Source organism: Podarcis raffonei, chromosome 7 (assembly GCF_027172205.1).
Source record: "Podarcis raffonei isolate rPodRaf1 chromosome 7, rPodRaf1.pri, whole genome shotgun sequence".
In the NCBI taxonomy this organism is placed as follows: Eukaryota; Metazoa; Chordata; class Lepidosauria; order Squamata; family Lacertidae; genus Podarcis; species Podarcis raffonei.
The window spans coordinates 8209124-8224742 of record NC_070608.1 but is presented as its reverse complement, the minus strand read 5'-3'; the positions used below and the strand labels follow the sequence as shown (position 1 = coordinate 8224742).

The 15619-nt window shown below is 44.8% G+C and overlaps 1 protein-coding gene across 3 annotated transcripts in view; it reads right to left on the bottom strand.

Annotated features, from left to right (window-relative positions):
• FAM135B (family with sequence similarity 135 member B) overlaps positions 1-15619 on the bottom strand; it is a 151205-nt gene that overhangs the window by 52284 nt on the left and 83302 nt on the right. For all 3 annotated transcript variants that reach the window (XM_053395235.1, XM_053395234.1, XM_053395236.1), the window contains exons 4-6: positions 6924-7063; positions 5867-5937; positions 1101-1274 (exon numbers count right to left, since the gene is read on the bottom strand). In XM_053395235.1, coding sequence (XP_053251210.1) covers positions 1101-1274; positions 5867-5937; positions 6924-7063 — 385 coding nt within the window. The remainder of the gene's footprint in view (positions 1-1100; positions 1275-5866; positions 5938-6923; positions 7064-15619) is intronic.

Sequence of the window (15619 nt, the reverse complement as noted above, 5' to 3'; positions counted from 1 at the left end):
GCTTTCGAACTGCTAGGTTGGCAGGAGCAGGGACCGAACAACGGGAGCTCACCCCTTCACGGGGAGTCGAACCGCCAACCTTCTGATCAGCAAGTCCTAGGCTCTGTGGTTTAACCCACAGTGCCACCCACGTCCCTGCCATCACGGCAAAGCTGATTATAAAAGGCAAACCTTGGTCAGCAACTGTGGTTAGATTACCACAACACATTATACATAGGGATGCCTATATGCAGGGTATACAAATTTAATAAATACCGTATTTTTCGCCCTATAGGGCGCACCGGCCCATAGGGCGCACCTATTTTTCGGTGGGGGGATCAAGGAAAAAATATGATCCCCTCCCCCGCAGCTCTGGGAGCAACGGACAGGCTGAAAGAGCAGACTCTTCTGGCTTCAGCGAAAGCAACGTGAAGCCTCCGGAGCGCAGGCTTCCTAGGCTTCGCGTTGCTATCGCTGAAACCAAGGAGCCTGCATTCACCCCATAGGACGCACACACATTTCCCCTTCATTTTTGGAGGGGGAAAAGTGCGTCCTATAGGGCGAAAAATACGGTAATAATAATAACTCTGCCAAGTCTCTGTGTTTTTACTTGTTCTGTTGCTGGCATTGTTTTTATTTTATGTAAGTTTTTTTTAAAAAAAAAAGCAAATGAGATGAAATATACTCGGAGTTGAGTGTTTTTCATGCTCTTTATTTCAGTTCATGGTAAACAGTGAGTGAGTGTTTCCCCCCAAAACCTCTGGCTATATATATACATTATTTACACAATGGGTCCCGTGTGATTGGCTGATTCAGTTCCCCTCCTGGAGCCTGATTGGACTGTTCCTGCAGCCCAATCAGGTTGCCGATTCACTTTCTCCTGGAGCCTGATTGGGCTGTTCCTGCAGCCCAATCAGGTTGCTGATTCACTTCCTCCTGGAGCCTGATTGGGCTGATCCTGCAGGCCAATCAGGTTGCTGCCTTCTAGGTTCCTACCTGCCTATTGTTCTAGGATCCAAGCTCAATACATAACATGAGATATGAACAATTGACCTCTCATAGCAAAGATCATGAAATACACATACAGAAAATGAAAATAACAAGAACCCTGTTTCTCTCACCTGATCAGGGGCTGGTGCAGAGCCACCAGAGAGGCATGCAGGGTAACAGAGATGGCCGACAGGTGGAAGTAATCAAACATGACGGGCACATGATGATGCAGCCCTCGCCCCGGGTGGAAGTGGAGCCCCAAAGTGCGGCTGCTGATCACGGGGATTGATGTGACATCTCTCAACCTGGAAGGAGAAGCAATGGTTGTTGTTGTTAATAACAATTTCATTTATGGAAGGCTTTGTATGAAGGATCTCAAATTGCCTTCTCAAGGGAATAAAAGCGTACAAAACACTGTTGCATATCTATCTGTCTGTCTATCTAAGGTAAAGGGTAAAGGGACCCCTGACCATTAGGTCCAGTCGTGACAGACTCTGGGGTTGCGGCGCTCATCTCGCTTTATTGGCCGAGGGAGCCGGCGTACAGCTTCTGGGTCATGTGGCCAGCATGACTAAGCCGCTTGTGGCGAACCAGAGCAGCACATGGAAATGCCATTTACCTTCCCGCCGGAGTGGTACCTATTTATCTACTTGCACTTTGACGTACTTTCGAACTGCTAGGTTGGCAGGAGCAGGATTTGACGAGAGCTCACCCGGTCGCGGGGATTTGATCCGCCAACCTTCTGATCAGCAAGTCCTAGGCTCTGTGGTTTAACCCACAGTGCCACCTGCGTCCCTGTCTGTCTATCTACAAAAAAGTTAAAACAATTGCATATAAAACAGCTTTGAAACAAATACATATAGAAAAAAATCCAGTTAAAATAATTGCATTTGTTTGTTTGTTTATTTAATAACCCACTTCCTCCCAATGGAGCCCCAGGCAGTAAATGCACAAGCAATAAAACAAAACTCTTTTTTAAAAAAATGCAATACAAATCAACAGAGATGACAGCTTCCTGACGTGTACTGGAGAGGGTGGTTGTTCCAAAGCATAGGTGCCACCACAATAAAAGCCCTGTTCTCACAATGGGTGGAATGAACTTTCTGATGAGATGGTATCCACAGGAGGCTCTCTCCTACAGAGCACAGTGATTGGTTGGGCCTATAAGGAATAAGAAAGACATCACCTTGCCGACAAAGGTCCGTATAGTTAAAGCTATGGTTTTCCCAGTAGTGATGTATGGAAGTGAGAGCTGGACCATAAAGAAGGCTGACGGCCGAAGAATTGATGCTTTTGAATTCTGGTGCTGGAGGAGACTCTTGAGAGTCCCATGGACTGCAAGATGATCAAACCTATCCATTCTGAAGGAAATCAGCCCTGAGTGCTCACTGGAAGGACAGATCATGAAGCTGAGGCTATGATACTTTGGCCACCTCATGAGAAGAGAAGACTCCCTGGAAAAGACCCTGATGTTGGGAAAGATGGAGGGCACAAGGAGATGGGGGCGACAGAGGACGAGATGGTTGGATAGTGTTCTCGAAGCTATGAACATGAGTTTGACCAAGCTGCTGGAGGCAGTGGAAGACAGGAGTGCCTGGCGTGCTCTGGTCCATGGGGTCATGAAGAGTCGGACACAAGTAAACAACAACAACAATAAGGAATAAGCTGGTCTTCAAGGTATCCCAATGCAAACTGTACAGGGCTTTGTACTACCACCTTCAACTTAGCCTGGTAGCTAATTGAGAAGAGCCTTCTGCTGGCTCAATCTGCTGCATGGATGCAGCCCCAGAGACAATGGTGTGAGTGGAATTTTTATCACTTGGCAGCAATTCACTTGGCAACGAGGAGCATTTACAAGGCTGGTGCTTAGCTCTTAATTGTACTTGTAGCAGCAGTGTCAATATTATGACATCGCTGCGAAAAACCCAAAGTGACTTGCATTGCACCATTCACAGATCCTTAAAAAAAAAAAAGTCAGCAATTGGGCTTAAACCTGCTTTTGTCATTTTAGGAGAAGCTGCTGACACAAGCCATTAAGACTTTTGAGAAGCCTGTGTAAGAGGTGAAGGAAGAGCTAGGACAAAAAAGGACAATCCATTTTATTCCCATGTCCGTGCTGTTAAAGAGAATGTGTGTCTACACATCTGAGTGTCCAGTGCAAATATATATATATATATTCCCCAGTCACGCATTCATTTGGTACTAATGATGTCACAGAAGCTCATATAATAATAATAATAATAATAATAATAATAATAATAATAATAATAATAATAATAATGGTAAGAAGAGTCTTGCTGGATCAGGCCATTTATGATCCTGTTCTCACTATTGGAATCTTCCCTCTTATTCCTAACTGAACAGAAATGTTAAATTGGGGGGGGGGGGTGAAGTTCAAAGTTCAAAACATGACTTTTGAAAAGCGTGCTGAAGCTTCTAAAGAGGGATTTTGTGGAAAATCAGGTACAGATATTTCACTGAGGGACTTTTTAAAAATCTCTGTGGTCCATTGACAAACATTCGAATTATGGCACCATGGGAACCTTTGAGGCCAGTCGGTGTTGGGTAGCCCAGATTTGCCGCCATACAGGACATGAGAAGAGTTTGCTGGATCCAACCAAGACCTGTCTAGTCCAGCATCCTGTGTTCACAGTGGCCCAAAAAATGCCTGTAAGAAGCCTGAAAGCTTAACATGGACAGAGAACAACTCTCTGTCCATCTGAGATTACCAGCAACTGGTATTCGGAGACAGAATGCTTCTGACATTGACGGTAGAACATGGGTGGGACATGCGTAGAACATAATGTTAGAAGCAAAGATTATGACCGCCATAGCATTCATGGTGCAGGGAGCCTTAGTAAATTCTATTTTCCCAAGCTAGCCCATTATGGAATAGTCGATACATTCTGTAATCCTTGGGAAAACTACATGATTGCTTAGATTAAACCATCATCATCATTACGAGTTAGTTTCTTTATCTTAACCCAGAGCAAAACAAAGGGACTTGAAAAGAGAAATAAAATAAAAATAAAAAAACCAACTCTGCCTTCTAAGGCAGCTTCAAGCAATATTATCTCTTTATTGTATTTATGAGATTCTTCATGAAATAAATTCTCCAGGCATCAGGCAAAAACAAAATGAAAATATGACAATAAAGCCACAAAAGGTGTTAGAAAATGCCAGCACATAAAACCTCAAATAGGAAACCAGCACAATAAAATACTATATAAGAGCAATGTGTAAATGGAATACATTTTAAACCAGAAAACACAATAATTAAGAAATAACAGTAAGACCATCAATAACCGGGGAGCCCAGGAATTGGAGTGGGGTAGAATACCAACCACTTTCAAATGTAGCCTGCTGGGACCCACAGTTTCCAGTGGGGAGGGGGAAGAAATCTACCTTCAATTCAGGGAAGTGGAAATGTTTTTCCTCATGTGATTCCATGTCCTACAATCTATCAGGGCATTGGACATAGCAGCACCAAAGGAGGCAGACTCTCTGTAGGGGAGATTAACTTTGGAAAGTCTAGGAATGCAACCCTAAACACACTTACTAGAGATGAATTCTAGGGAACTTCTCAATGAAGAAACTTAGGCTTGCTCCGTAAAAGAGGGAGGTTTAGATGAATGATGCAGGAAATGGCTATTGAGATCTAGAGCTGCCAAAGTTTTGGAGCTGAAGGTACATTTGCAAAACATAGAAGTTGCCACAACACTCTTACTTATTCTATTATTCTATTAGCTTCTTCCAAGCAAATAGATGCCAAGTAGGTGCCAAGGAAGACTCCATGGGTGCCATGTTGGTGACCCCGAATACTAGAAGACACTAGCAATTAGCAGTCTATTTCTTTGCCATTTTCACATGCTTATTTTTTTAAAAAATGAATAAAATCATAAAAACTCACTTTTAAAACTATTCTGAATATCTTTTGTCGCAAAATATCAATGTCTAAATGTATTTTATGTCAAAACATTTTTTAAAACCTATCTTCCTGTTATGCATTCAGCGGTCTGTGTTTGCCAGAGCTTGGGTCTGGACTAAGGATTCTGAGTTCCTGTGTTCTGATTCGATACGTGATATCCAGTCACAGAACATTTCAGGATTTGGGCCTGTTTCATTGGCCCTTGAACTCTAAGTCATGATTCGCAGCTTGGAAGTTTAGATAGCCAATCTCGTTGGGAGTGGGAGTGGCCTAGGTCTTCAGAAATGTATACAGTGGTACCTCGGGTTACATACGCTTCAGGTTACATACGCTTCAGGTTACAGACCCCGCTAACCCAGAAATAGTGCTTCAGGTTAAGAACTTTGCTTCAGGATGAGAACAGAAATTGTGCTTCGGCAGCGCGGTGGCAGCAAGAGGCCCCATTAGCTAAAGTGGTGCTTCAGGTTAAGAACAGTTTCAGGTTAAGAACAGACCTCCGGAACGAATTAAGTACTTAACCCGAGGTACCACTGTATATGCAGTTGTTTTGCCCCTGTTGGCCAGTTCTGTTAGTTCAATAATGGTTATTGCTGTTATCACTGTGTCTTGCCTCGTGGGAACCCACCTACACTTCACTAGCAACAAAAGTGGGATTCTAGCCTAGGTATGTAGCCTTGGCTAGCCTCCACAACCTGATATCACTGCTGGAGAACTGTCGCCACAGCTGAGCTGAAATCACTGACTGCAGCCACAAGGCAGATCACACAGTGTGGATGTCATGGCCACCAAGGGCCACCATATGCATGTTTTTTGTTTATTGGTTTGTTTTTAGCTAATGGCAGAGCGGCAACCTTCGGAGGGAATTCAAAGAACAGCTACATTTCTATCTGCGGGTTAGTCCTGATTTGGGCCAGTTTGCATCAGAATCCACAACAATCAGTTTGCCTTAGGAAAGCAAAAAGTGCTCACTGTTGCTCACTGTCCGTAAAATGCAAGTCCAGCTTAAGTTGAAAGTCTGCTTCTCTTAGTGCCTCTTCCACCTGTAGAGGTTATTGAAAAAGAGAACTGTCATTACAAGCAAGGCCTCATAACACATAGGAAATTGTGTGTGTGTGTGTGTTCTGAGAAACAATGTGATGCAATGCAACCTGAGTGTGACAGTTCTATCAAGGGGCCCTGCTAAATCAGCATGAATTTACCTCAGATGCATAAGATTTTCAGCTCCCAAGTATCTATCAGCATTCCTGCTGACGTGCGACTCAGGAAACACAAGTACAGTCAAACCTCAGTTGTCGAAGATAATCCATTTCAGCAGTCTGTTTGCCTTCCAAAATGTTCAACAACTGAGGTGTGGCTTCCGATTGGCTGCAGGAGCTTCCTGCACTCAAGCAGAAGTCGCGTTGGACGTTTGGCTTCAAAAAACGTTAGAAAACAGGAACATTGACTTCTGGGTTTTCGGTGTTCGGGAGCCGAAACATTCCAAAATTGAGGCATTTGGGAACTGAGGTTTGACCGTACCAGAGAGCCAACTGACTAGCAACTTGAAGAATGGCATAGAGCAGGGGTCAGCAACCTTTTTCAGCCATGGGCCACTCCACCGTCCCTCAGACCATGTGGTGGGCCGGACTATATTGGGGGTGGGGTGAACGAATTCCTATGCCCCACAAATAACCCAGAGATGCATTTTAAATAAAAGGACACGTTCTACTTATGTAAAAACAGGTGGATTCCTGGACGGTCCATGGGCCAGATTGAGAAGGCGATTGGGCCGCATCCGGCCCCTGGGCCGCATCCTACCCCTGGCATAGTGAGACAGAGGTCTCAGAGAGGCACAGAAAAATTGACAAGAGACCCAGCAGTGCCCTAGCATGGGAGGGGGGTGCAGTTGCCATTTTCATGCTTCCAGTTGCTTCAGATTCTGCAATATTAATAACTGCAATATACCTTACCAGTGGAACCAGATTCACTCTTTGTGTGTATATGCATGTGTGTAAAAGAAGGAGAGTCCAAACTGAGAGGAACAAACCTTTTCACCATCCACAAGAAGGTGGGCCCTGAAGTTCATGGATTCATTGATGACAATCTCTTCATTCCTGTACAAAATCTGGAACACTCTGCTGTAGACGGTGTTCTCATGGACGCAGGCTGCACAAAGAATTGAATCGCCTGCAAAACAAAATCCGAAAACAGAATAACTATGAGATAGATTTCCACCCTGGAGAACCAGAATTAATCAGGCCCCGCACTTCTATGCATTTGGAATGCATCAAACACTTGGGGGGCAGCAATCCGAACTATGGGAGCCAGTGTAATTTATGCCACCTTGAGATAAACTGGTGTAAAGTTATGACAAATCCGAAACCTCTTCGGGAGCAAGATGGCGGAGTGAAAACAAGACTTTAAAATAGATTTTGAATTGGACCTCCCTCTTTTATTCCTGGTGTAAGTTCCATAAACTTTATATATACAGTGGTACCTCGGATTAAGAACTTAATTCATTCTGGAGGTCTGTTCTTAACCTGAAACTGTTCTTAACCTGAAGCACAACTTTAGATAATGGGGCCTCCTGTTACAGCTGCACCACCACTGCATGATTTCTTTTCTCATCCTGAAGCAAAGTTCTTAACCCGAGATAATATTTCTGGGTTAGCGGAGTCTGTAACCTGAAGCGTATGTAACCCGAGGTACCACTGTATATAAGTACAGGAAACTGTATACAGTCATACCTCATGTTACATCCACTTCGTGTTATTCTCTTTCAGGTTACATCCCGTGGCGACCTGGAAGTACCAGAAAGGGTATACTTCCGGGTTTCGCCGCTCGCGCATGCGCAGACGCGCAAAATGATGTCATGTGCATGTGCAGAAGCGGCAAATCGCAACCTGCACGTGCGTAGACGCGCCACTGTGGGTTGTGTTCTTTTCATGTTGCAAACGGGACTCCGGAACAGATCCCGTTCGCAACCAGAGGTACCACTGTATGTGGGGGCATCAGAACCTCCATTTCCCCCATCTAAACACTGTGGCACATCCCATTGACAGACACATCACATGGTGCTTCCTCTCATCTATCTTTGGCTTCCAGTTTGTGGTGGGTCTGGAAAACTAAAACATGTTTTCCTTTGAGAACGTTCCACAAGACACTGAGCCCCTGCCTCGTTCAGCCCCAGCACTTCAGCCAAGCATCATAATGGAAGCGTGGACAGTAGAAAAAGAAAACTCATTTATTTGCTCTACCGCAGTGACGACAATAAAAAGCATGAAGCAGATAAGCTCTTCGAAAGGCAGGCAATACAGCCTGATTTATTTTCATTGAAAACTCATCATTCTAGAGCCATTGGTAAAACTGCATTACTGGCCAAATCTATTCTTCTCTTAATCTAACGGGACAAAAAAGAAAGAAAAGCAATTTGATTGTATTATTATTATATATGTATAAGTGTGTTTGTGTATATTTGATACACTAACTCCCTTCAGAGACACAGAACCTAATGTAATTTTCTCTTCCAAACATACCTTTGCTAGCATCCCCAGTGGTGCATAATTGGTAGCATATTAGAGACATTATTTATACGGGGGCCAGCCAATATAATGCATGTCCTCCAAGGGTCTTTATTTTCCAGAAGGCCATAGTTCAAACATCACAGCTTCAGTCTTCAACATCTCCAGGCAGAGGTGGAAAGATACCAATATTGTAGGAGCAGGATGTGCTGGTTTCACCACCACTTCATTTCCGTATCTTTGGTACTATTTTGCAGCACAAAAGAGTCTTGTGGCACATTCCAAGACCAACGCATTTATAGTTGGTGGAAACGTTTATGACACTTTGCACTCAGAAGACAGCCACCAACTTGGATAACTTTGGAATAAGGTTAATTAAGTGTATGGCAGACAAGGACATCAATGGCTACTAGTCATGAAGTCTATGTTCTTCCTCTGCTGTCTCTGAATACCAGATGCTAGAAAGTACAGGAGGGGAGAAGCCTGTTTGCAGTCAAGTGCTGTCTACAGCTTCCTATGGGCTTTGGTTGGTCACTGTGAGAAGATGCTGGACTAGATGGGCCTTTGACCTGAGGACTCTTACGAAGGTGTATGTGCTCATGGACTAAAGTGCGTCATCAGCCCCCAGTGCCCTTGATGAGGTGGACTCTAGCCCACAAAATATGTCACCATAACTCTGTTGTTCCTTAAAGGTAAAGGCAAAGGGACCCCTGGCCATTAGGTCCAGTCGTGACCGACTCTGGGGTTGCAGCGCTCATCTCGCTTTACTGGCCGAGGGAGCCAGTGTACAGCTTCCAGGTCATGTGGCCAGCATGACTAAGCCGCTTCTGGTGAACCAGAGCAGCACACGGAAACACCGTTTACCTTCCTGCCGGAGCGGTACCTATTTATCTACTTGCACTTTGACGTGCTTTCGAACTGCTAGGTTGGCAGGAGCTGGGACTGAGCAACAGGAGCTCACCTCATCGCAGGGATTCGAACCACCAACCTTCTGATCGGCAAGTCCTAGGCTCTGTGGTTTAACCCACAGCACCATCCTTATACTGCCACAAAAAAGCCAGTTAAAGCTTCTGGTATAACTTGATAACAAAGGCTCTCTATGCTTTAAATCAGTGTAGGAGAGACTATTGCAAACCAGAACAGAGCTAGTATACAGCTGTCAGAGAGATGCTTCCAGCCATGTTTAATGGGAAGGATCCCTGCTATGGTGTTTTTACTTCTTTGCCGGTCCCTTTCATCAAGGCTTTTAAAGCAATATACGTCATTGAAGTAAGCCGACCTTGACCCCAGCTTGCTCGGTGAGAATACTGGCATTGTGTGGGATGCTTTCTCTGCATGCTAATTCCGATGAACCTTCCAAAAACATGGGCTGCAAGATCAAAGTGATGCTTGTTGCCAATTAATTAATTGCAGAATTAATTCTCAAGCCTGGACTTCCACAGAGGTCAGACCGAATGCCTTGCAGAGCTCTCTGCATGTAAGTTAATTGCTACATTAATTCTAGGCCTGCAACTTTGCGTTGATAAATCAGCTTAATTAATTTTAAAACTTTTGATTGATTAAAACTCAACCCTGATAAATCTGGGCAGCATTCTTTGTTTAGTTAAAATAATTAGAAATAATCTCTCTGCCCTGCATAATAATAATAATAATAATAATAATAATAATAATAATAATACCCCACGCTTTAATAAAAATAACAGACTGCTGCTGTTTTAGAACAGACATCTCATCTTCTCCATTGTACAGTAAGGACCACCTCCTCTAAGGTGGAACAGCATTGTAATGGTTCAAGATTATGTTTCTCTGTTTGATTTGATTGATGCATTAAAAAGTTCAGATGCCTTTCATTCTTTTCATCAAATGGCAGACATAGCAAACTCCTAAATATGACTTTCTATGTACCCATGTATTTCACTGATCTCACAAGTCAGTGGGTGTATACTAGTTAATTGAGACAAACTTTGCTAAACCTGAGCTGATCAGATGCAAAAACTTGCATGCAAGTTTTAAGAGACTTTCTCCTCCTCCTCCTGCAACCTAAGTGAGGAAAGTCGATAAATACACCAACAAAGCCTTAATTGTTCACTTTGGTACACTCTTGTGTGTCTCGAGGCTTGAGCACAACTTCCCCATGGAATTTTCCTTGATCTCATCAATGAGTAAATACTGCTATGAGGTTTTTCGGTGAGGAGGAAGGCTTCTAATTGCTGGATCCTTCTAATTTCTGGATTCAACAAGTGTAAAAATCCAAGCAAGCTTTCAAATTCCTGGAATAGCCAGGCTAACTTCCTAGTGAGGTAACAGTCTAATTATGCTTCATTAAGGTAGCACCAAAACATGTCTAGGGCTAGGCTAGGCCCTCAGGTCAATTGAAACCTGCTTTAGCTCTGCTCCTGGGCTGCTCAGATCCTCATACACCAAACCTTTTAGAGACCGAGTGCCCAAACTGCAACCCAAAACCCACTTATTTATCGCAAAGTGCCAACATGGCAATTTACCATTTTTATCCATGTTGTTGAGTTTTTTGGGGGGAGGATTGCACAAAGTTGTTGAGCTTTTCGGGGGCAGATTGTGCAGGGATCTGGAGCTTCTTCAAGGGGAACACAGAAAATAACTAACTCAACTAAAAAACAGTTACACTCACTCGCGTCAGCACAGCAAACATGCGTCTCCAACTCGCCAACTGCGACTCCCCCCCCCAACACTGCTGCGGGTGGAACACAATCTAGTGAGCATTTCACACCCTCACTGGTGGTGGGGGGAGCAGCAAGACACTTTGAATGATGGGGCGATGGTGCGCATGCCCGCAGAGACAGCTCTAAGTGCCCACTCTGGCACATGTGCCATAGGTTCGCCACCACTGCACTGAACCCTTCTAGATTCCTCCTGAACCTTCACTGATGCCACATGGTTTCAGTTCAAAAAACAGGAATCCTATCAGCAGCCCTCTGACATCTAGATCAAGGGAAGTAATAGTGCCACTGTATTCTGCTCTGGTCAGACCTCACCTGGAGTACTGTGTCCAGTTCTGGGCACCACAGTTCAAGAAGGACACTGACAAACTGGAACGTGTCCAGAGGAGGGCAACCAAAATGGTCAAAGGCCTGGAAACGATGCCTTATGAGGAACGGCTAAGGGAGCTGGGCATGTTTAGCCTGGAGGAGAGGAGGTTAAGGGGTGATATGATAGCCATGTTCAAATGTATAAAAGGATGTCACATAGAGGAGGGAGAAAGGTTGTTTTCTGCTGCTCTAGAGAAGCGGACACGGAGCAATGGATCCAAACTGCAGGAAAGAAGATTCCACCTAAACATTAGGAAGAACTTCCTGACAGTAAGAGCTGTTCGACAGTGGAATTTGCTGCCAAGGAGTGTGGTGGAGTCTCCTTCTTTGGAGGTCTTTAAGCAGAGGCTTGACAACCATATGTCAGGAGTGCTCTGATGGTGTTTCCTGCTTGGCAGGGGGTTGGACTCGATGGCCCTTGTGGTCTCTTCCAACTCTATGATTCTATGATTCTATGATCTCATCATAACCCATCTTTCCAGAAACCATGCAGGAAGAGTGGGGTTCTCTCTCTTTACCCTCCCCACTTGCTTTTGCTGTACCCATAAGCAGCAGCAACACCCCCCCCTTCCCTCACAAGCTTCAGATGGTCTGTGAACGAAGAAAGTGGCAAGCCATTTACCACTACAGTGGTACCTCGGGTTAAGAACTTAATTTGTTATGGAGGTCCGATCTTAACCTGAAACTGTTCTTAACCTGAGACACCACTTTAGCTAATGGGGCCCTCCGCGGCTGCCGTGTGGCTGCCGTGTAATTTCTGTTCTCATCCTGAAGCAAAGTTCTTAACCTGAGGTACTATTTCTGGGTTAGCAGAGTCTGTAACCTGAAGTGTCTGTAACCTGAAGCGTCTGTAACCCGAGGTACCAATGTAATGGAAAAACACAGTAATGGAAGAAAAACAGCACACACACACCATCACACACTTCTGTCCCCTGGCTCTTCCTTTTTTTCACAGCAGCGATGGTAACTTGAAAACATGGGGGCCTTCCTGAACCTCCACACCCCCCAACAATTAAAAACAACCGCAAGACAATGCCGGTTGTATGCAAGCAGATTGAGATACTAGACCCTGCAGAGCTTTCCCTTAATTAAAAACCTCCTGCCTGAGAAGGCAGGAAGAAAGCAATGCTCAGATTGATAGACGTGGCTAGCATTGCAATGGGGCCCCTGTGAGTGTTGCCTTCACTTTCGGCAGGTGTGTGCTTTTCTGTTTCTAATCCTGCTGTACAAAATGTTACTTGAAGAGAGAGAGGATCTGGCAGTGGCTTTTGCTCAAATGTGACCTGGTGGGATCAGAAATGAAGCAGTTAGGTGTTGCCATGGAATAGCACCCCAGAAGTTGACACACATGCCCCTAAAAGGTTTTGTGAACCTCCAGTTATTATTAAATAATGTTGCTGTTGCTTTTTATAACATTGATTGGATGGTTTTAAATGATGATAGGACAAGTTCAACAGCTACTAGCCATATTGGCTGTGCTCTGCCTCCACAGTCAAGGGTAGTAATGTTTTTTTTAAGAAAATATTTTTTATTAAAGATTTTCTTTGGTTACAAAAGTACATGCATTGTCTCTTTTTCAGGTTACAGTCTTTTCTATAGCTCAGTTACATTCGATGTGAGACATTCGTGTTGCCCAGTGGGATTTCCCCCCCCTAAAAAAAATGTTTAGGGGTACTCTCATTTTCCTACTCATATTGAAATACTGCCCCTCAATGAGGCCAAACTTAGATTCACAAAATGTTTAGGAAAAACCCCACTGGTGTTGCCTACAGTAAAAGGTTGTGGAAAGGAAGGAGGGGAAAGGGAGTGGGGTGGTAAAACTTGCTTTATTTTGCTTTAGTGTATGTGTAGGATTTTGGTGTCAGTGTCACTTGGACGGGTTGTCTACTGCTTTCAAATATGAGTTGTTGGAAACCACAAAAGGGGAGAATGTTCCTATGCTCAGGTTCCGTTTGTGGGTTTCCCACAGGCATCTGGGTGGCAATTGTGATTACAAGTCGTTTTTGAAGGAGAATAAGCCGTGGCTCTTCCCTAAGATCAGCATCTTTATCATCACCATCATCTTATTTATACGTCACCCATCTGGCTAGGCTTTCCCAGCCACTCTGGGCGGCTTACTGCATATATAAAAACATAATAAAACATCAAACATTAAAAACTTCCCTTCAGATGTCTTCTAAAAGTTGTGTATTTCTTTATCTCCTGACATCTGAAGGGAAGGTGTTCCACAGGGAGGGCGCCACTACTGAGAAGGCCCTGCTATCTCCTGACAGCCTTTTTTGAGGGGGGGGAAAGCGTGTTCTCCCTAACAGAGAGCACGTGTTGCGGTTGGGGGAACAAGCCACCCTGCAGTGACTAGGCAAATTTGGTAAGGAACCCAAGCCTTTAAGTGGTTAAATTTGGGTTGCTGGGGAGTTTTGATTGTTGCCAATTTGGAGGAGGGGTAAGAGTCTTTAAATACAGGGGCCAGACGTTGGACGTCCTCTTGGCCGTTTTGCACCGGATCACATGGAGCACTTGGACAATCTTCTCATTGTCTGGTTACATTTCTTTATTTCTGTATTTCCCCTTTCCTTTTAATCCTCTCTAGTCCCTTAAATAATTTAATTCCCCCCCTTTCCTGTTCAATTTCTCCCCCACCCCTTACCCTGCCCTGTGGGAAGATTCTCCCTGTATCTATGGCTTGCCTTTCCCAATAGGGAGAGAGCCCCCGTTAGGGGCTTTCTTTTGCAAAAAGGTTTCCCCCATTTCTCTTGTTGAAATTGTGGGGCTAGTCAGGGCTGTTCCCAGCTTAGCTGGAATCACTTTCGTTATAGTATCCCCGAAGGTTGGCTTTATTTTGAGTGTGTGCAGCGCTGTTGGCCAAATTTTAAGATAGCCTTGGGTGGGAGCACTATTTTGAGTTCCTTTAAAATTGCTATGAGACTAAGATTCTCAAGATCAGAAGCAGGGAGGCCTATTCGGCCTGCACATAACTTCCAAGCCTAAGTCTGCTACAGGTAGCAGTTAATTGTTAAGTCTCTGTGACACGTGACTCATTCTCGCTATTGGAATGTAGCTGCTTGCAGGCCCAGTTGCTGTTAATGTATATCTGAGGCAGACAGAGGGCCCCAGGGGCTCCCTGTGCCTCCAAGGACTATGAGCACTCTGTATATGCTCTTGAACTATGCTGTTTCTGAACAAGTTTATTTTCTTTAAGTTTGTTTTGCCCTGATAGTGGCGACTGCCATTTTAGAGACGAGCCATTGTGGCTTAGTGGCTAAAGTATAGGACTAGGACCTGGGAGACAGGGTTCATATCCCCCTCTTAGCCATTGTTATAACAAAACAAAACAAACTGCTCCTTTTGGGCTATTCTGTTGCTGGGTAGTTCAGCCCATTCGTGATAAAAGAACTTTGGGTTTTCTTGAAGGGGTGCTTCCCTCTAAAAGGGCAAGCAGGGGTACCTGGACAAGCTGTGGGCTACCTCAACTCTGCTATTTCAGTGGAAACATTTATGCCTGGCTTAGCAGGTGATCCTAGGGCTTTGCCCTAGAATTTAATGGCCTGGAAGCGTTTCCGGCCTGAATAGTGTCCCCATGTGGTCCATGAAGCATTGGTTTCACTGGGTCAGCGCATAGTGCCGGTAATGTCTAGGTTGCAGGATTGGTCCCTGTATGGGACAGCTGCATGCTCCCCCATTGCTCTACCTGGACACTTAGGTCCTTTTGGTGGTTACCTCACTGCGAGGGATGTAACAGGCGCCACGTTTGCAATATGCAAGTAGGAGAAAGCACCTTTGCGTGCCCGCATTGCAGTTTGCTCTGTGCGTTGCAGGGCACGGCGCTGCACAGGCTGCAATTGCATTGCATTGCATTGCGTGAGAGATTTGCAGTTGCATTGCACGGAGGGTGTGTGCATTGCATGGAGGGTGTGTGTGCATTGCATGGAGTGTGTAGTTGCATTGCACGGAGTGTGTTGTTGCATTGTACGGAAGGTGTGGTTTCATTGCACGGAGTGTGTGTATGTGCATTGCACGGGTTCATTGCACGAGGAGTTCAGTGACCATCGGATCTGCTTTTGGTTTGATAACCAGGTAGTGGTGAGCGTCTTGGCAAAACAGTCCTCACGCTCTAGCACAGTCTCTGCCCCTCCGCTCATGCTTTCGAGCTGCGCCGC